The 21,843-nt window shown below is 35.0% G+C and overlaps 1 protein-coding gene across 7 annotated transcripts in view; it reads right to left on the bottom strand.

Moving 5' to 3' along the window:
* The window catches only part of Ubr5 (ubiquitin protein ligase E3 component n-recognin 5), a 133,193-nt gene that overhangs the window by 79,039 nt on the left and 32,311 nt on the right, over nucleotides 1-21,843 (bottom strand). For all 7 annotated transcript variants that reach the window (XM_047528782.1, XM_047528800.1, XM_047528834.1 and 4 more), the window contains exons 2-5: nucleotides 13,674-13,718; nucleotides 13,087-13,168; nucleotides 12,576-12,652; nucleotides 11,611-11,730 (exon numbers count right to left, since the gene is read on the bottom strand). In XM_047528782.1, the coding sequence (XP_047384738.1) occupies nucleotides 11,611-11,730; nucleotides 12,576-12,652; nucleotides 13,087-13,168; nucleotides 13,674-13,718 (324 nt within the window). The remainder of the gene's footprint in view (nucleotides 1-11,610; nucleotides 11,731-12,575; nucleotides 12,653-13,086; nucleotides 13,169-13,673; nucleotides 13,719-21,843) is intronic.

Raw genomic sequence — 21,843 nt, 5'->3', positions numbered from 1 at the left:
GGGAGGGAGGGAGGGAGGGAGGGAGGGAGGGGACAGGAGGGGAGGGGAAATGAGGGGAGCGAAGGAAGGAGGAAAACTGGTGTGATCCTTACTGTTGCATATTATCAATTCACATTTTTGCAGAATATACATCTACAGCTCAAGAAATGTTCACGACAATTTTGAAGAAAAGCAATATTTTGCATCCTTAGAACTATAGTATAAAACTGCACTTACTTCAGCTAAGAAACAGATCTTAGAAATGTCATATTAAATAACCATTAGTAGACCAGAAGAAAACCAAAGGAGTTTCATTAAAAGTACATTATAGTAAAAAGAAAAAAGGCTATTAAGAAAACAATTTCATTTACAGTAGCACCAAAAAAAGTAAAAGTCTTAGGAATAAACTTAACCAAACTGAAGACTTATAAATCTAAAAGTACAAAACACTGCCCCCCAAAAAGACAGAGATTATAGTAGATGGGAAAAATATCCTACATTCAAGGATTGGAAGACTTAAAATTGTTAAGAAGTCTATACTACCCAAAGCCACCTACCATTCATTATTCCTATAGCCAACATGATTCCCACTAAAGTACCAACAGCATTTTTTAATAAAGAAATAGAATCATGAAAATAATTCATCATAAAAATTCACATGGAATCTCAGAAGACCCCGAAAAGTCTAAAACTATTTTGAAAAAGAAGAAAAACTTTGAGGATCCACTGTTTTTAAAGCATATAACAAAGACACAATAATCTAGGATAAAGACAAAATATACTGATGGAACTAAACAGAAAGTCCACAAATAAACCTTTGAGTATACAAATGATCTCAGTAGACAGTACCAAGACCAATCAATGAGAAAGAACAGTATTTTCAATAACTGCTGGAAAATTTGGATCTCCACGTACAAAAGAATAAAAATGAATCCTTAAAAGTGAAATTGAACCACATAGAAAACTTAAAATGGATCAAAGACACACACACAAGACTTAAAATTATAAAATGCCTAATAGAAAACAGGGGAAGAAGCTTTATGACACTAGAGTTGTCAATGATTTCTACGATATAACACCAAAAACACAGGCAACAAAAGCAAAATTAGATGAGTTGTCTTAAAAACTTGTGCATCAAAGACACAATAGGGTGAAGAGGCAATCTAGAGAACAGGAGAAAATAGTTGCAAATCATCTGAAGAGGTTATTATATAGGAAATATTAAGCAATCCTACAGGCTGTGACACATGCCTATAATCCCACTACTCTAGAGGCACAAAGATCAAAAGTTCAAGGCTGGGCTGGGGGATATAGCTCAGTTGGTAGAGTGCTTGCCTTCCAAGCACAAGGCCCTAGGTTCAATCCCCAATGCCGCAAAAAAAAAAAAAAAAAAAAAAAAGTTCAAGACCGGCTTCAGCAACTTAGACACTGTCACAAAATAAAAGAAACCTGGGGATGTAGTTCAGTGATAAAGTGTCCCTGGATCCATTCCCCAGTACCAAAAATGGAAAAAGAACTTGAATGGACATTTCTCCAAAGAAGATGTGCAAATGGATGATAAGCAACTCAATGTCACAAATTTAAAGTACAATGAGTTATTACCTGATACTTAATTAGGATTAAGTATCAGAGAAATAGGAAAAAGCTCTGTATTCATATTCCTTGTCTTAACTCTAAGATGAACTTTATATTGCCTTTACATTAAAGTCACATCACATTCAACTACCAAACACTGCGTTATACAAGAGGTAAAATTCAGTTTAGAACTCAAAGTGCTTTGCATGGAGGGCAAATACAGAGAAATAGAAACTAGTAAGTGTGAGTACGGGCTAAAATTCAGACATTCATGCACTGCTGGTAGGATTTTAAAAATGATTTTTTCCATAGCAAACTGCTATGGAAAAAAGTATGAAGGTTCTTCAAAACACTCAAAGTAGAACTGCAACATGACCTAGCAATAACACTTCTGGGTATACATCCAAAAGAACTGAAAGCAGGGTCTCGAAGAGACATCTGTACAGCCACATTCATAGCAGCACCATTCACAAACAGCCAAGTGTCAGAGGCACTCCAAATGTCCACGAAGGAAGATGGATAAACTGGATGTAGTGTATAATGAAATGTTATTCCATCTGAAAAAAGAAAATCCTTTCATATGCTACAATATGGATGAACTTTGAGGAATTCTACTACCTGAAATAATCCAGTCACGAAAAGAAAAAAGTGATTCCACTTTAAATAGTCAAATCCATAGAAAAAGATAGAATGATGAATGCTAGGAGACTGAAGGGAAGTAGTGAAAGATCTAGAGACCTGTTTTACAACAATGTGAATATAATTAACATTACTGGGCTATATACATGATTAGGACAGTACATTTAATATTATATCTTTTACTACAATTTAAATAAAAGCATTAAATTTATGAAATACATTTAAAAATGAAGTCATATAGTGGGTTCAGTGGTATCTGCCCGTAATCCCAACTACTAAGGAGGCTGAGGAAGAAGGATCACAAGTTTAAGGCCAGCCTCAGCAACTTGATGAGAACTCTCACAAAATAAAGAATAAATAGGGCTGGGATTAAGGCCTGGGGATCTAGCTCAGTAAGAGTGCTTCTGGGTTCTACCCTCACAAAAAAGAAAATGAAAGAGAGAGAGGATAAAAGAAAAAGAAAACCATATCAAAAAATCTTAAAAAGAAATAATTAGGGTAACTCTAAGCCTCAGTTTGCCTGGGCCAGTGCCAGTGCTTATTGTCTGCGCCCAATTACTGATTTCACTCTAAAATGTCACAGTTTGGACCAGAAATTATATGACCAATGAGATAAAAGATAAAATCGATTACTTCTACCAACTAATACAAATCATTTTTCCCCAAGCAAATAATACTAGAAACCCAATCAGATATTATTGAAATATACATCCACTCCTGAACAGACTTTATAGGTATCACAAACTAAAATTTCCATGAGAGGTAAGCAGACAACACAAACAGGGGAAGCCAAAGTAACAGGGAAGAATGGAAAACATATCTGCCTATCTACACATTCAAATTTGTTAAGCACTGCTGGTTTTAATCTATTATACCTCCACCAACTGACTGTTTGCAATCTCAGCTATAGAAATCCTCAACCAAGTTTAGGTGAAAAGACAACTAAAAAATACTTCTGACCTGCCCTTATGTGAGTGCTACTATGGAGAATACCAGGTTTTCCCACTCCCACCTGCTCTGCCATGTTTTTCCATCAGAATTCAAACCAAAACATCTCCAGCAATTAGAGAAATGCAAATTAAAATGAATTCAAACCAAAACATCTCCAGCAATTAGAGAAATGCAAATTAAAATGACACTGAGATTCCATCTCACTCTAGTCAGAATGGCAATTATCAAGAACACAAGTAACAATGAATAGTATCGAGGATGTAGGGAAAAGGGTACGCTCATACATTGCTAGTGGGAAAGCAAACTGGTGCAACCACCATGGAAAGCAGTATGGAGATTCCTCAGAAAATTTATAGAGTGGAACCACCATTTGACCCAACTATCCCACTCCTAGGTTTATACCCAAAGGACTTAAAATCAGTATATCAAAATGATGCAGCCACATCAATGTTTACAGCAACTCAATTCACAATAGCTAAACTATGGAACCAACCTAGGTGCCCTTCAATAAATGGATAAAGAAAATGTGGTATATATACACAATGGAATATTACTCAGCCATAAAAAGAATGACTTTATGACTTTTGCCAGTAAATGGATAGATCTAGAGACTATTATGCAAAGCAAAATAAGTCAATCCCCAAAAAAACCAAAGGTTGAGTGTTCTCTCTCTGATAAGTGGATGCTAACACACCAAGTGAGGGGAAGGGGAAAAATACAAGTTCAGTGAATTAGACACAGGGGAATGAAGGGAAGAGAGGGGAGACAGGAATAGGAAAGACAGTGGAATGAATAGGACATAACTTTCCTATATACATATACAAATACACCACAGTGAATCTCTACATCATGTACAACCACAAGACTGGGATCCTAATTAGAGTAAGATATACTCCATGTTTGTATAAATATGTCAAAATATACTCTACTGCCATGTACAACTAAAAAGAAAGAAAAAAATTTCAAACCAAATACCTATCCCTAGATCTCAATCCCTCCTAAACATTTCTCTAAACAGCTTGCTATCTAAAGATTAGTATTAAGTTAAGCTAAGAAAGCAATACTGCAGTCTACTGGTAATCGGTAATCACAAAAGGCAGTACTGGAATCAGAATTCCTTTTCTACAGGATAAAGAGAGCTACATAATTTTTTTTATTTATTTTTATTGTAAACAAATGGGATACATGTTGTTTCTGTTTGTACATGGAGTAACAGTATACCATTTGTGTAATCATACACTTACATAGGGTAATGATGTTTGATTCATTCTGTTATTTTTTCCTCCCCCCACCCCTCACACCCCTCTTTTCCCTCTATACAGTCCCTCCTTCCTCCATTCTTGCCCCCACCACCCCCATTATGTGTCATCATCTGCTTATCAGTGAGATCATTCGTCTTTTGGATTTTTGAGATTGGCTTATGTCACTTAGCATGATATTCTCCAATTTCATCCATTTGCCTGCAAATGCCATAATTTTATCATTCTTTATGGCAGAATAATATTCCATTGTATATATATATATATATATGCGCCACAGTTTCTTTATCCATTCATCAATTGAAGGACATCTAGGTTCCACAGTGTGGCTATTGTGAATTGAGCAGTTATGAACATTGATGTGGTTGTATCTCTGTAGTATGCTGATTTTAAGTCCTTTGGGTATAGGCTGAGGAGCTACATAATTTTTAATGTTAAAGTAAAATAACTAGGAAAACCTGGTTTTACTTCTGTAGTTTGCTTATCAAATTAATCCTACTATTCTGATGTCATTATATAGGACCAAGGCACACAGAACGATTCAAAATCAAAAGGAAATCATGACCTGTGGAACAAGACTCATCCATATATTTCTTAGGTTGGTTAAAAAGTATATGCATAATCAAAAAACAAGGAAAAGATTGAGAAACTGTCACAGCCAAGAGGAATATAAGGAAAAATGATGACTAAGAGGTAATGGGATCCTAAGAGGAAAAAAAAGACATGAGATAAAAAAAATAAGGTAGTGTGAATAACATCAACTTTAGTTGATAAAATGTATAAATATTCATTAATAAACTATAACAAATATATCATACTATGTAAGATGATGTAATAGTAAAAACTGGGTATGGGGTACATGAGAACTCTCAGTACTACCTTTGTATTTTTTGTCAATCTACAACTCCTAAAAAGGAACTTTATTCTTAAAGTTTATTTTTAAAATACACATACATATACACATGCATGTGCTAATATAAGTGCAACTATGTACATTTATGTATTTATTTCCACAATGAGTCCCACCATTTAAGCAGGAGATTTCATTAAAAATACACATTTGTACATTTTCTTCAGAGCCCCCCAAAAAAGTGTAGAGGGCCACAGAAGTTTGGATTTGGCAACAATGACCCTGTATTTTCCTACGACAATAATCAACTTATCAGCTACCTCCTTTAAAAATGAGGCATCCAGCTGGGCATGGTGGTACACACCTGTAATTCTGGCTAGCCAGGAGGCTGAGACAGGAGAATCCCAACTTCAAGGACAGTCTCAGTAGTTTACACAGATCCTATCTCAAAATTAAAAATTAATAAAAAAAAAAAAGAGCTGGGGGTGTAGCTCAGGGGTAGAGTATCCCTTTAATCCCCAGTATCAAGACAGAGACAGAGAAATGAGTGATGAAAAGAAAAGGAAAAAAAAGAAAGAAAGAAAGAAAAGGTATCCAGTTTGTCAGAATCCTACTCGGTAGCATCTTTCCCACTTGGTGATTCCAACTATTTGCTATTTCCAAGTACCTGCTTGACCTTTACATTTCAAATCCTATATTAATTATTGTCTCAAATTAAATCCTAAAGAACCATGGTAGCTAAAACCAATGAAAAGTAGATTACACCTGTCATCTATTATGTCCAGTGATAACAAATAATAGAAGAGACTTTTGAATAATAACACCTCCTTTTTAACCTTATTATTGAACAAAGTCCCTTCTTTTCCCCCATATAAATTTGGTGCTCTCATCATTAAACTGGTTTGAAATGAGTTTAACAAAAATACCTAGGAAACTTTTGAAGTATCCTCTAGGATAAATGTTAAGTAATTATTCAATAAAGAAGACAATAAACAGGCAGAAATCTGAAGCATACAAACCTGTCACTCAGCAAACACACAAATACAAATATTAAAAGGACTGCCATAATTCCTAATAATGCTCATTCAAAATAAATCATCACCTCTCAATAATCCACAATAATGGGGAAAAAAACTAGTACCAGTTAACCCAAGATCTTTCAAATGCACTCTCAAATAGACAATTCACTTCCCAATTCAGGATATCTCTTGGAAGCCAAAACAAGCAATTCTGATCTCTCTGCAGGAAGGGGTTAAAGGCCAAGATCTGCAGGGACTATCTCTTTCACATTAGATTGTATTTGGCACATTTGTGATTAAAAAAGGTCCCTTGGGGACTCAAGATCTGCCTGTCCTAGAGTCTTAATACATGATCTAAATTTCATACTTCTTTAAATTTTATTATAATTAATACAAACAGAAAAAAAAACTATGAATGAAAATTTTTGACTCTCAACTCTCTTGGTTTACAAAATAACATGGTCACAATTTTACCATCAACATACTTTTCATAAAGCCTAAGAAAAACACCCCTTAAGTGCATACACTTGATTGCTGTATTTCAGTCTTTCTGTCACACATTCTTGATATCACACAGCTTGGTTCCATCAAAGCTTTATTTATTACGAAAAGAGGACTTGAATCTAGGGGATAATTTGAGCAACATAATAAATAACATTAATGGATTATAACACACAGATTAAAACAAATGAGGCCACAATGATATAAATAACCAATAAAAAAAGACAACATAGAATATTAAAAAAAAAAAAAAAAGATGAAACTATTCCTTACAATCAAATTCTAATCATTAAGTACAAAAGAAATAATGGAAAGTTTTATTTCTAGGAGTACTGGGGATTAAATCTAGGGCATCACAAACTGAACTACATCCTCAGACCTTATTTTAATTTCATTTTGAGATAGGGCTTGCTACACTGCAGGCTGGTCTAAACTTGCACTCCTCCTGCCTCAGTCTCTGGAACAGCTGGAATTACAGGCTTATGTAAACAAGGCTGGCTAAACAATGGAAATTTTTAAAAATCAGTTGGTCAACACCACAGCAACAACTAATTCAGACAAAAAGCAACTATGAATGTTAAAATCAGTGAGCAAAAATATGAGGAAAAATATATTTATAGTTCTCAAAAATTGACTTCCCATAAAGTACTTAATAATGACAAAGATGAAAACAGGAATTTCACAGTGGGGAAAGTTGGCAAATACCAGCTTAACTAAATTATCAGAAGTAATCTCATCCACAGCAGTAAGACACATCAACATCACACACTGCCTGGTATGCGCTGAGACGGGTGCATCACCACTACTTCAGCATTCTTGCCAATAACACATTATGAGAAAACAGAAAATCCAATTATTACACAATATACCCAACCAGCTTTTCAAAACTCATCAGGGTCTAGAAAGACAAAGACTGAGGAGCAATCCTAGATGGAAGGAAACTAAATAAAGGTGTCAGCTAAAGCCAACTGGGAGCCTGTACTGAAGCCTGGATCAGAGAAAGGGTATTGGTGGACAAATGGCAATATGTGAATAGGCTCTACAGCTTAAGCAATGGTCAATGTTAATTTCTTGGTTTGTATAATATGACTATGTAAGATGTTCACATCTGAGGAAGTTGAGTGAAAGGTACATACCCTAATTCTTTGCAATATTTTTGAAAATTTTTAAAAAGTTAAATTATTTCAAAATAAAAAGTTAAATTTAAAAATAAAAGAACACAGGATTAGGAACAAATGCTACTGGAAAACTAAATTAGGGATCAGCAAACTTTTTTGTAAAGGGCAAAGGCTAAACAATTAGGCTTTGTGGGCTAACTGGTCAGTGAGTAGCCACTATCCATCTCTGCCACTACAGCAGAAAGGCAGCCACAGGTGGTATGTTGAACACCAAGCATGGGGGCTGTATTTGGCCTGCAGGTTGTATACTTTGCTGAACAAAGATAAAGGAACTTTTATCTTTAAGGAAAAGTATTCTTTGACAGAGTGTAACAGACAGTAATTATTCTTCCTTAAATATAAAATTTCCAGGCTTATCAAGTGAAATTAAACTTCATTTGCTATTACATGCTGTTTTCAGGACCATTAAAAAGTGATACAAGGGATGCGGATGCAGTCCAGTTTTAAGAATGCTTGCCTAGCAGGGTCAAGGTCCTTGGTTCTATCCCCAGCACTACTAAAATAAATTAAGTAAGATAAAATGGCTCTCTCTGTTTCCTGATTGTCCTATCCTGAGCGCTTTCCTCTGCCACAATCTTCTGCTGTGATGTTCTGCTTCACAACAGGCCAGTCTATGGACTAAGACCTCTGAAACCTTTTGCTGTGTGATGTCTCCCTCTTGCACAAGGTCATCTGCCATGTGACATGGGCAATAGGCCCCTCATCAGAGTCATGTGGATGCTAGTGCCAACCCCCTGCACTTCTAGAATGGCCAGTACTTCTCTCTCCATCTTATCAATAAAGGAGCAAAGGAGATGAAAGGAGAGAATGGACACTGTGCAAATTAAGAAGCTGAGAAGAACCAGAGAAAGTAAATCCTTGCCTGAGATCACACATATAGTAATGGAATGAACACCAACAATAAGGTGTTCCCGTTCCAGTTTTAAAGTTCTTTGATCTCTGCTGCCCTACTCTCCAAAATTAGTTCCAGACTCTACTTAATGTACTGTACCTACTACCACATTGCCTTTTTCTTATAAATAGAACATTGAAAATTAAAAACTAGTTTTATGTATTATTCAAATTGGAGAGATTTTGTTTTGATACAGACTCTGAAATGTACCATGAAAGACAATAGTATATCATCCTCTGGATAAACATCATCATTGTTGAAAATATTTTTTTTTAAATTCTCATTCATGAAGTATTTATGGCAACATTCTTTTAACTGCTTTACCTATTTTAACTTACTGAATCCTCACTATTATCATCATCATCTCTGCATTGAGAATAAGGAAAATCTTGCCACAGAAGCGAACATCCTTGCCCATGGTCACACAGTTGGTAAGAGCTTCACAAGGATCTGGACCTGGTGACTGGCTCCAGTGTCAGTGCTCGCACCACTATACCCTACTGTCTCTCAAAATTATTGTTTTGTTTTTATTGTTAAAGGACTTTAAAATATAAAAAAGTACAAAGAAGAAATAAAGTAAATCTTTGATCCTGACACCCAGAGATACTATTAATGATACTGATTTGTGTTATTCTTTAACTGTAATTCAAATTACACAGAAATATACGGGCATCTCAGCAGCCCTAAAAGTTCTTGTCATTGGATGTCATTGGATATTATACTCTGTTCAGGGGTGGAGGTGCTACAGAATATTTTGGGCCCTGTAAAACAAAGAACTGCTGTTTGAAGGTGACTTCCTGTTCGTATGACCCTAGTATGCACCCAGCCTCTTAGGGAATGTCGATAAGATACAGTTTAAATTAAGCTTCCAAAATAAAGTCTGGGACACCACTGGAAAGGTTAAAGCTTCTCTATGTATCTGGTTTGCTTTCAACCCTCACCAAGGAGAGAGGCAGGTGGAGATTCCTTCCTTAGAGCTGGTAACACAACCCTAAATTAAAGGGCTTGATAAGGTTATTTAGAATTCTTGATGAAACTGGTTTTCCATATGTGAACAATGATTCTATTGTTACCAACAACATGAAGATAGAGAAATTCCAAAAGCAGGCATTAAAAACAACAACAACAAAAAACTTCTTGAAAAACACAAAATACCTAGAAATGCCATGGGCCAACTCTTCCGACTTAGTTCATTAGGACTGGTAGCAAGAACTATAATTAAGCAGTTTTCTTGGGTTGCCCATAATTAATTTCCTTAAAGAAGGGCAGAACAGCTATTCAGGGAGAGGGCCTCTTCTAAGATCCTCAGAGAGTGCTATACATGGGCTTCATTGTTTATATTCATCGGTATTGTTTTACTAAAAAGAGAACTTAGGGATACACAAATGAGGAAGATGCAAGTGTTCTTTCATTTCCCTTTGGTTCATTAAAAATAATTTAATAAATATATATATTCTCATGAGCAGGTGAAAGTACTGATTTCAAACACTGAAATCCTCTGGTCTCCTAGACAATGAATATGGCCTCAACAATGCAAATTCATTTTCTTACCTGCACTTGTGATATTTCAAATTAACATATTGCCTTTTTTGGTTTGTCATGTAGGAGACACTATTTAATTATAAGAAATAAGTTGCTTTCATGTGTGTGTGGTTTATTTATACAATCTCAAAATAACTGTTTTCACTTTAGCTTCCAGTAAATTTCTAAATCATCCTGAGGACTGTTTTTGAATTACTTGCAAGGCGACAAAAAAATTTTTTGACCCCGTCCCCACCGCCCCTCTTTTTTTTTTTTTGCGACAAAATTTTCTGACATTTATTCTGCAATTAAGTCATGATTCCTACAGCCAAGTAATGATGCAACTGTTGTGACTTACATAATAAAAAAAAGAAAAAAAAATCAAATATTATAACCAAAAGTTTCATACAAGTTTTCTAAATGGCAAAAGAAAAAAAGAAGATAAAATAAGGTACATACTATTTTAATAAAGACTAGAACTATATTTCCTATCAATAAGCTAAGGGATGCAGAGAATGACCTAAATAATGCACTTAACTAGATGACATTGCTCCCACTCAAAATAAATTTAGTTCAGTAAAAAAAAAACACAAAAGTAAAGAAAGTAAGCATTTTGGGATCTCAATTTTTAAATCTAACTTTTATTTCACCTACAAAGTCACAGTGAAAAAAATTCCTACCCTTAATTATATTTTGAAACAATTTAAATGGCTTCTAGGAATCTTCCTCTGATTGGCCTTTGAACAAATGCAATTTGCATGAACTGGCATTACCAAATTATTAACCAGGTACTTTCAGAAAATCTGGCCATTCAAGAATCAAGGTACATTAAAATGTATAAAAGTAGCTGGCTTTGAATTTGTACATGTTTTCTTTAATAATATATAAGCTTTAGATAAAGTGGTAGAAGAGCTGAGTATCTAGTTTAAAATTAGAAACTACCAGATTCAACCCCAAAATAAGTCACAAGAGATGACTAAAGATGGGGTCATTTAAAAATTCTAAATGAGACAAGTGGATAAGTGACTAAACACATGTAAACCTCTTTACAAGTTTAACAGGTCACCATCAGCAACACGAGCTCCCCACCCAAAGTTCAGGGGAGCTTCCTCTCTCTCTCTCTCTCTCTCTCTCTCTCTCTCTCTCTCTCTCTCACTAGAAAACACTGAAGATGATCAGTCACAATGAAAACACTCACAGGACAATGGGACAGATCAGTGGATGCCTTCAGCCAACCACAACTTACCCCAGGGTGTTGCCTGCCAGCCTGCCCAGAGTCTCAGAACCTGAGAGAAACCAAGGGGAGTCACTTGTCCTACCAGGCCTGGAAGTCCTCCCTGCCCCCGAGTTGCTGTTCAACTTTGACCTAGGAAAAAATAAGAGACAGAATAATTACTTCACAGTCACAAAATGCTGAAGAACACACCTGGAATTCCAAGACTAAACTGCTCTGGGACTTCTTATAGTAAAATATCTACTTAATTTCATACTTATGCCTATTTAAAATTTGTACTTCATATCAAAGAGCAAATCTAATTTGTAGTCTCATAACAGTTCAGTGTTCCTAGCTGAAAAAACCTTATTGCATTTCAATTACAAATGAATGTTAAATGATAAATTGCTCTTTAGATTTTTTAAATGATATTTTCCTTAAAAGTGGATCAGCTGAAATTCAACATACATTATATCTAGCATCCTTTGTATATGCTATAATTTTTAAAGAGCAAAATGCTAAAGAATCCTTTTGCTCTCAAATTGAATTATCTGGTTTGGAAATACTAAAAAGAAATATATGATGTGTAAAAACATTTTCAAAGAGTAGATCAGACTTGGAACCCACCAAATATGTAATATTCTTCCAGTAAACTATTCCTATAACGTGATCATTGATTCCTCCACTAATTTTAATATTTAAACTACAAATCACTTGCTTGAATTTAAAACTGAAGTATCAACTTTATCATTTACTTTGAGTATCTGATTTTCTGTGCTGCCTTTTTTTAAAATTTGAGAATATTCAAAATCAAAACATGGGTTTAATACCTTCTAAACACTACATACATACTGTATTGAATAAAATATGGGAAGGAGACATAGCTCAATATCAGAGTGCTTGTCTAACATGCATAAGGCCCCGAATTCAATCTCTAACACCCAAAAAAAAAAAAAAAAAAAAATACATACATATATACAAAGGACATAATGTCTTACCCATCATTATTATCCGGTTTACCCAATTCCAATCTGTCTGGCTGCACTGAAAAACCAATCCTGCAAACTCTACCATCCTAAAAGCAAAGAAAATAGAAGAAATTCATCAAGTAAAAACATGCACTAAAATTTGAATTTATTGAACAGATTCTATGCCTATTAAATTCAGAAGATAACCTATATGCTCCCTTCCAGAAGGGAGAGTTGGGAAAATTGACACATAATCAAGAAACCAACAGAAAATAATTTAAAACATCTCAATCTGATGGAATTTAAAGGGAGGAAGTGAGGAGATATTAGGAGCCTCCCCATTATGTAACTAACTAGTTTCAACCCCTAATAAATCATTTAAACCTTCTCCAGGCCAGACAATTTAAAGGAGAAGGAAAGAGAACTGGGTGATATTCAAAGTATCTAGTAGCTCCCTCCTTGGTTAAAAAGGAAGAAATGATACAGAGTTGTGTTGTAACTGTTTATTTTTCTTTTCTCTACCTTAAAGTAAACAATTTACCTCAAGAAGAAAGGCAGCATGATTTGGTCCCACCACACACTGTTTAATAGTGGCCTGCTCCAATACATTCAAGGGGGGATGGCTGGGGAACAAAAAAACAAACAAAAAGTATGTAAGTAAAATTATTTTTTTAAATGGTAAATACATTTTATGATTTTTTAAAAATCCATTAACAATAGGGAAAATAACTGGCAAAATCTACTTTTAAAAAATTAACATCAAGATTATGTTAAAGCAACCATTTAAAAATAATTATGATGTTCCCATAATCACTTTAACTCCTTGGTATGCCAAATTGTTTAAAAATCAGTATGAATAAAAACTAATTCAAATGAACCAAACTTATAAAAAACCGAGAGTAAAATATTAATCTAATAATAATTATGTTTATCTTTATCAAATTAAGCTACTGCTTAATGAATTCTTTTTCCTAATAGAAAAAAAAAAAATTACCCTGGAAAAAGAATTAAAATATCTTGGACTAGAGATGTGGCTCAGTAGCAGAGTACTTGTTCTGCACAAGGTCCTGGGTTCAATTCCCAGTACTCAAGAACAAAAAGTCTAGCTTTCTATATTAAAATTCTTACCTATTTAAATTATATTTGTTCAGTTTTTCTGAAACTTCTCGTAACCTTAAAAAAAAAAAAAAGTTAATAAACTACATGTACAAATCCTCTGTAAACACAATAGTCTGACAGATACTTGTACCATTATTTGGGTGATTTACAGTAGTAGTTACACAAAACAATTACTGTGGCAAAAATGCTTTTTGTATTCTTTTTACTTTTGCCCCCCTCCCCCAAAAAAGGGAGAGAGACTGAAGGTCCCTTCCTTTTCTACCCCATTAGCAACTTCAATAACAATAATCATATCAATCCTACTCCATGGATGAAGAAACTGAAACTTCAAGAGTTTATTTAACAAAAACTGGCAGTAGATCAGGTACTTAAACCAACACCCAATGGAAAGCGAATTAAAAAAATAAATAGATAAATAAATAAAACTGATATCTGTGCCAAAAGAGCTTTATTTTGTTTCTGTGTTGCATTTTGTTTTGTTTTTTTCTACTGGGAAAAGAAATCAGGGGGTGTTCTACCACTGAGCTACATTCCCAATCCTTTATATTTACATTCCCAATCCTTTATATTTTCATGGTTTGGGGGTTTGTTTGTTTGTTCGTTTTTGGGCTCTTTACCACTGAGCTACACACCCAGTCCTTTTTATTTTGTATTTTGAGACAGGGTCTCACTAAGTTGCTTAAGGACTTGCCATGCTAAATTGCAGCAGTTGGCCTGGAACTTGCAATCCTCCTGCCTCAGCCTCTAGAGTAGCTGGGATTATAGATGTGCACCCGACTGTATTCAGCTGCCATGAAATTCTTGAATGTACATGAATATCACCAAATGAAAACACTTGGGAAGTGCAGATCCTTTAAGAATTTAATATAATGGGGTAGAAAAACATCCAAAAGTCTGACTGACTAAAGCTCAGTTCTTAAAGGGATTTATGGCACAAAACTAAACAAATTAGAGCCTCAATAGCCTTATCTATATAGGGCAAGAATAACCCACCTCATTTCTAAAAGAGTATTAAAGATGCTTAGAAAAACCTCAAAAGGCTATACAACAAAGAGATTAATTTGTATTGTCTATTATGATTTTACTTTTTTTCCTCAAGAAAATAGTCTTAAATTCATATAAAACACTGTAAGACTCAGATAATTTAAACCAGGTATTTTGTTAAGCTAAGGGAGCAATTATAGGATGTTAAGATTAATAAAATAATTTTAAAGGTTTAATTCCACTGAGCTATAACCCCAGTCCACAAATAATTCTTATAAACTGAAAATTTTAGAAAACAATGAGAAAAAAAATCAGAACATTATATCAATAGGAAGTTCCACAAATACTGCTCTCTGAAGAATGACAAAAGTGGGCTGGGGATGTAGCTCATTGGTAGAGTGCTTGCCTTGCAAGCATAAGGCCCTGGCTTCCATCCCCAGCTCCACAAAAAAAAAGACAAAAGTGGAGTCAAATTCTAATCTTGTACAGTTTAGGATTTTAAAACTGCCACAAATTATCTACCGATGGACAAATAATCTAATTATTTCAGTAAGATTCTAAGTATGAGTCAGCAGTCTTTTAACTTTATCTTATAAATTCTTATAAATTCTATCCTCTGTATTCACTACTGAGGAGCATCTTTATCAAACAAAAAAACCTACCAAAATCCAACACCAAATCACATTTGGCAGCTAGAACAACTTTCAAGTAATGTCGCAGGTGATTTCCTTTGTAAAATACTCACTGGTGACTTTATTCTCACTCCTAAAGAATAGCATCTGATTGTGTGTGATTTGGTCCCCACATAATACATTTTCTTTTTGTAGCTCAGTGCTGCATTCACTTTCATTAACACTTTCATGTTTTTATTGATCCTAAAAAGTTGTGCTTTCACAACAAATTTGTTTGCTCATTTACAAGGACACTTCTCTGTTTCAAAACAGAGTAATGCCTTGTGGAACTCATGAGCTCTGAGAGAAGGCTGATTAGAAAATGAGGAGAAAATAAACGGAGGGTTGTGTTTAAGAGAGTAACAGTACACTTCAAAGACCTGAGAGGTAGGAACTCTCACTTCCTTGGGCACAAATTTACTATGAGCAGTTTACAAAACTTTTCATCAGACTAGAGCCCGAGTTTGAGAAAGATTTACTTCCCAAAAACCAGTAGTGACAAACTCAGAAGGTAGCTGTTCACTAGACTACAACAAACCCTATTCATTTCCATTCCTTTTTTATTAGCCCAAAGCTTATCTCTAGAATTTTCATAAAGTATATAGGTTAGGGAGTAAAGGGGACAGATGTTTTTTCTCAAAATGAACAATAACTGAGACTAAGAAATAAAAATGCTTCTTCCTTGGCTTCAAATATCATTCCAGGTAGATATATTTACAGAACTAAGAAAAGTTTTGAGAATATCAAATGCTACAAACTTAAAAGACATCAACAGCAAAGCCAGGATAGTAAGGAGATAGTGAAAAAGGTTTCTGTTTTCAAAATTGTAATGACCTAACCCTATCTGAAATGTACACCAATTTGCACTGGAAACAATACCTATATGAGGAAGGACTAGTAGTTATCTTTGGATCTTTTCAGTCTCAAAATCCTTATCACTGTATGAAAAGTAATCACACCAGTGGGAGGTATATATATAATATTTATCCAGAAATACTTACTCTCTAATAGTCAATTTTACTGACCCATCTGAAACTTTCATATACTAACGGATTTTATATGCCTATCTAGAATGTTTCCCAATATAAAAAAAATTCTTAATTCAATCCCAAAATTTACATAAAATGTTATCATTCATTCAAATTTCCAGATAGTTATGATTAAACTGGTCCCTAACAAATTAGTTTACATGGATCCAGGTAACAGTCACAAAGCCTTTGAGGCAGAGTGAACTATATTAAGGAGTATATGCTTCTCTTATACACAGCAGACACCCTAATCACAGAATTACCAAAGGCCAATGAACACATCTGTTTAAATTTACTAAGTTACTGAATGTATTTATGTAATTATTGAACACTCATTCACTTTAAAGAATCTTCCTTCATCAGCTTCTGATGTAAAAAAAGTTATTAAGTAGATTTCTTCTCCTGGCAATATTAACAAGTTTTTCATCTTAAAATGACAACCAGCTAGTGCTCACCAAATTTCATTTCCAAATAAATCTTAACACGGAACAACATAACATTACAAATAATCTTATAACTCATCCTTTAATCTCATTCAAGGACAGGCATGCAAGTCTTTGTAAGGTGCCTGTAACACACAAATAACAATGTAAACTGCTGAATCCTTAATACTCCAACAGCAAAGATGTATTCTGTATTCTGTCTGAATAACCTATTTTGTTCCTTTAGATTTATAGATCATCTTACAGATCCAAAGACTAGAATTTTTTTAAAGCAGCAACGTAAAGAAACAGCAAACTGATGTGGAAACAGGAAAAGTAGAATGGTACCTGCTAGAAGCTAATGTATTTCACTGCTACTCTTGAAAACCCCTGCGATTTCAATCTCATTTTCTCCAAATTTAGCATTACAATCTCAAAGATCATTCATCTTTGCACTGATTCTCAACTGGCAATACCACTTAGTGCAGCAACTTCAGTTTTAAAATCCTCTGCCTACCACCTACCACATAACATGCCTGCATGTTCAGGCACATATCTAAACTGGATTAAAGTCTAATGGATCTTTCTTGCCTAACTTCTTAAAACAAAAAGGTTTTAGGTTTATTTAAATCCTTAAGAACAGAAAGATATTCTTCACATCCCACCCACCATATACAAAGTGATGACTTCCATATGTCGGGACTTTTAACACAAGACACACCTGCTCATGTTTCACATTTATCAGCAATCACCTCTAATGGTGGAAGTGGCACAATCTGCCACCAATACAGTTTCATTCCTACTTAATGCATGCCCAGTTAAAATGCCACCTATCCATGAACTTTTCTTGATGGTCCTTTCTTTCTGCAGAAGTCTACAGTTGCTGTCTTATTTCAGATCACTTTACATCCTAGTCATCTGTGTTTCTGTCTCTAAGCAAAGATTTGCCAGGTTTTCCCCTATCCCTCCACTTCTGTACATACAGGTCCAAGGGTCAAAAATGTGAGTTATTTGTATACAACACATTTCAGAAGCATAAAAGGCTCCTCCTTCATCTCAACAAAACTAATTCCCTAGGATTTTCATCTCAAGTAAATACACAGATTTCTTTCAGGATAGTTGCCCACATTTAGAAGATCAGTTAACATGGAAAGAACATTCAGTAACTCGCCACTTACTTAATAATCATCTTAGCAAACCAACTTTAAAATGACCCCACCCCAACCTCTGCATATCCATCTATCAAAGTAATAACTTTTATCTAACCAAGTAATTTTATTTTGGAGTAAAGGATTTAATAAATCATACAAAAAACAAAGACAATAAGTCAGTAAAGGTTATCTGCAATATTAAATCACAGACTCTTACAAAAAATGCCTTAAAATTCAATCCTATTATTGGTGTCAGAAGACAGATACTGTCAAAACCCAAATACAATACTCATTAAAAATCTGTGCCCACGTATATTTTCATAGAAAAAGCAATACTGAAGGACTATTTCTGGTGTTTCTCAAAAGATTTAGGCTCTAAATATGAGAAACTATATAACTTTAAAATTGTGGAACAACTGTGCTAATAGATAAAAGGTAAAGACAGGTTCCATACCCATCTCTCATCACAGAACTCAATGTTTCCACTCTATCCCTGTGCACTTTTCTAAGTTCAGTCAGTCCTCAACTTCCATACACTGTTCTTTTATACAACTACTTTATCATCCTATATACACTATATGCCACCTCTTCACATGCCAACACATATTCACATTGGTAACCCTTAAGTTCAAACTACCACACTAAGGTCGCACCAACTGACAGCTGTTACCACTGGAAGAAAAGCCTCTACTTTGGGCAAAGCTGCAGGCGGCATTTTGACATGGGTTATTAACTTGTGTGAGCAGCTAGGAGGCCCATCCCCATGCCAACACCACCACACCCCTCCCCCAGGAAACTGAGAGCCTAGAGTTAACTTGTTCAATCCATTCCAGAGAGGATATCCAACCCCAAATTCCTTTTCACACAGTTCTGGAACGACCAATGGCAAATCACCTGAAGTAAAGTCATGGGGATGTCCTCTTGAGATCTTTAGTATACAATGGAGGGAACCACTAAGTATCCTCCTCATGCTGCACTGTGGATGGGATTTTGGGTGAAAGGAATAAAGCCTTTCCCCCTACGCACTCTGTATTGTGACTTAGGCACTCCCTTGACCCAAGGGACTGAGGTTGGCAAAGAGCCTGCAAGGATTATACCATACCTCTAGGAGGATAATACAGCAAACAGATTCTAATCATTCTCACACACACACTCAGGATATTGGGGTGTGAATGGGATGCCAATGTGCTCTTAAGAGTCACACCAACCTTCTGGGTTGCCTCATCAAAGCAAGAAGCCCCGACACGCTAGGAATGATTCTCTTCATCTCTTCAAGTATGAAACACTCACTGTATATGTGAAATCTGAATCTCATTCGATTTCTGACACATTTTTAGAAAGCCAATTTGCAATGGTTGTATCTGAATTTAACCCTAATTATTGGTTTCCCATTTTCAGAATTTCATGGAACAGTAAATTAGGGATAGAAAAATAAGGAGAGGCAGTACTGTCATTTTAACCACACACACAGTTTAAAAAAAAAAATCACTCACTACAATTCATTTCACACCAAAAAGGTAGGAAAACCAATCTGAGATTATCTATTTAGCTGTATTTAAAATTCCCCACTCTTCCCTTTTTTTCTCATGTCACAGCTAATAAAAGAAAACTTCAAAGTTTAACATTAAGGAACCAATGAAGCTGAGCTCAGTGGTGCCCACCCATAATACCAACGACTCAGGAGGTTGAAGTAAAATGATCACAAGTTCAAGGTCATTCTGGCAACTTGGTAAAACCCTGCCTCAAAAAAATAAAAGGTCTGGATACATAGCTCAATGGTACAGCACCAATGGGTTCAATCCCCAGTGTGTATACATACACACCTCCACCCAAAGGGAAGGAAAGGAACCAAATGAGTTACTGCAATGGTCAAATCGGAACTAAAAATGTTATTACTAACACCACCCCGAAAGAAAGGAAGAAAAAAGAAAGCAGACTATAAGGATTTGTTTATTTGTATCTCCTGTAGAAGGGTTTTCTCTACAGGTAAAGCAGAGTCTCTGGTTCTGGGGTGAAAAATGCATATAATATTCTAACAGCCTTTTCAACAGCTTCCCCTCCCCACTCCTCATGATGTACTTTAGCAACTCTCAAACTTCTTGATATCAGGACCATTTATATTAAAAAAATTACTGAATACCCAAGAAACTTTAGTTTATGTGGGTCACATATTTAATATTAAAACTAAAAACCAAAAAATGTGTAAAAAATTAGCTTGTTGTATATTGACATAAATTATAACCCTTTAAAAAACAACTATTTAAAAAAAAAACATAAAAACTGGTAAGAGAACTACTTTTGCAAACCTCTTTGTTATTAGGCTTAAATTGGTCAGATTCTCTGAGGTTTGTTTTTGCATTCAATTTCCCATAGTATGTTGTTTTGGTTAAAGTATCTGATATGGGGCTGGGGTACAGATCAGTTCTAAGTGCATGCTTAGAATGACAAGGCCCTGGATTCAACTCTGGTACAAAGTAATAACAACAACTAAGTGTAAAGAAAAGTTGGCCCTACATAAATAAGTTGTTGGAAAAGGGAGGAATGTTTAATTTTATTTTTCGAGACAGGGACCTCACTATGATGTCCAAGCCAGCCTCAACAAATCAATGTGGGGGGGTTTACTTATTTATTCTTCTTACTAAAACAGCCCCAAATGTCAACCAAAATAACCTCCTGGTTATGCACTTTCAAAATGATTTTCAAATTAAAAATATTCCCTGATACTACACCAAGATTCCATAAGTCATAGTTTTCTAAAGGCTGGTTGCAAAGTAGAATCTGAAACCCTATTAATAAACTTTTTGTACTGTTGCACTAAAACCCATTGGTTTAGTCTTACACTTTGAAAATACTGCTTACCTATGTATGATTCTACTTAGCAATGTAGCATAATGGCCACACTGACAATATTAAACTTTCATGAGGCACTAATAACTATGATGAACTTACCAGCAGTTTCCAATAACAGAGGGGCAGGCAGGCAGTAGGGGCCAGGATACAGAAGAATCTCTTTTAAGGTGTACCAGCAAAAGCTAAGGACATGGTTAAGATGTCATCAACTGCCAGTCTACAAATGAACTTTAACTGAATCACATGACATTTCAAGTATTTTTAAGCTTCTTGGCCAACATTTAAAAGTGGACAATTTTATGAAGAATTTCAGATTTCTAGCTTCACTTGAAAAATGAGATCAAGAAACTAAGCTTATGTTCCTTAGTAGTGACCAGAGGTGCCCTTGGCTATTTCTGGTTATGAGAAAGGATTATTCCTCTACCCTCTAAAACAGGGTTACTTCCTTGGTGAAAAGTAATTTGATCCCAATCTTATAATAAACTCCTCAGATTATCAGTGTGTACATTGATACCTAATATATCTTTGTGCAGTCTCAGGCTAAGCTACATTTTATTTCTTTAAATTTGGCTTGACAATGTCTAAAATAGCAATCTAACTTTTCTCCCTTATTTCCTAACCAAAGAGAAGTGTATCAAATAGCAGACATCTTACTTTACTCTTAAATGATCCCACATCACCCAAATGATGGCTTTTATAGAAGGAAAACCCATCTGTCAGCCTCCTGAATCACTGTCTATAGGTAGTACTTACTTTACTACTTATGAAGATGACAAATGCTAGCTTATATAATGCTTTCTTTCACTTTACTCTGAATGATATGGTACATTCACCTTCAAAAATCCATTCAAGGGCTGGGGTTGTGGCTCAGAGGTGGAGCACTTGCATAGCATGTAAGGGGCCCTGGGGTTCGATCCTCAGCACCACATAAAAATAAAAAAAGGTATTGTGTCTGTCTACAACTAAAAAATATATTTTAAAAAAATCCATTCAAAACCAAAAGAAGACATTTCTAAATATTGTAAATTTATAAAGTGATTTAATTTTTAAAATGTGAATGTTTGTAATCTACT

This window comes from Sciurus carolinensis, chromosome 1, assembly GCF_902686445.1.
Source record: "Sciurus carolinensis chromosome 1, mSciCar1.2, whole genome shotgun sequence".
Taxonomy (NCBI): Eukaryota; Metazoa; Chordata; class Mammalia; order Rodentia; family Sciuridae; genus Sciurus; species Sciurus carolinensis.
Note: the sequence above shows the minus strand (reverse complement) of the source record. Positions and strands in the feature narration are given on the sequence as shown.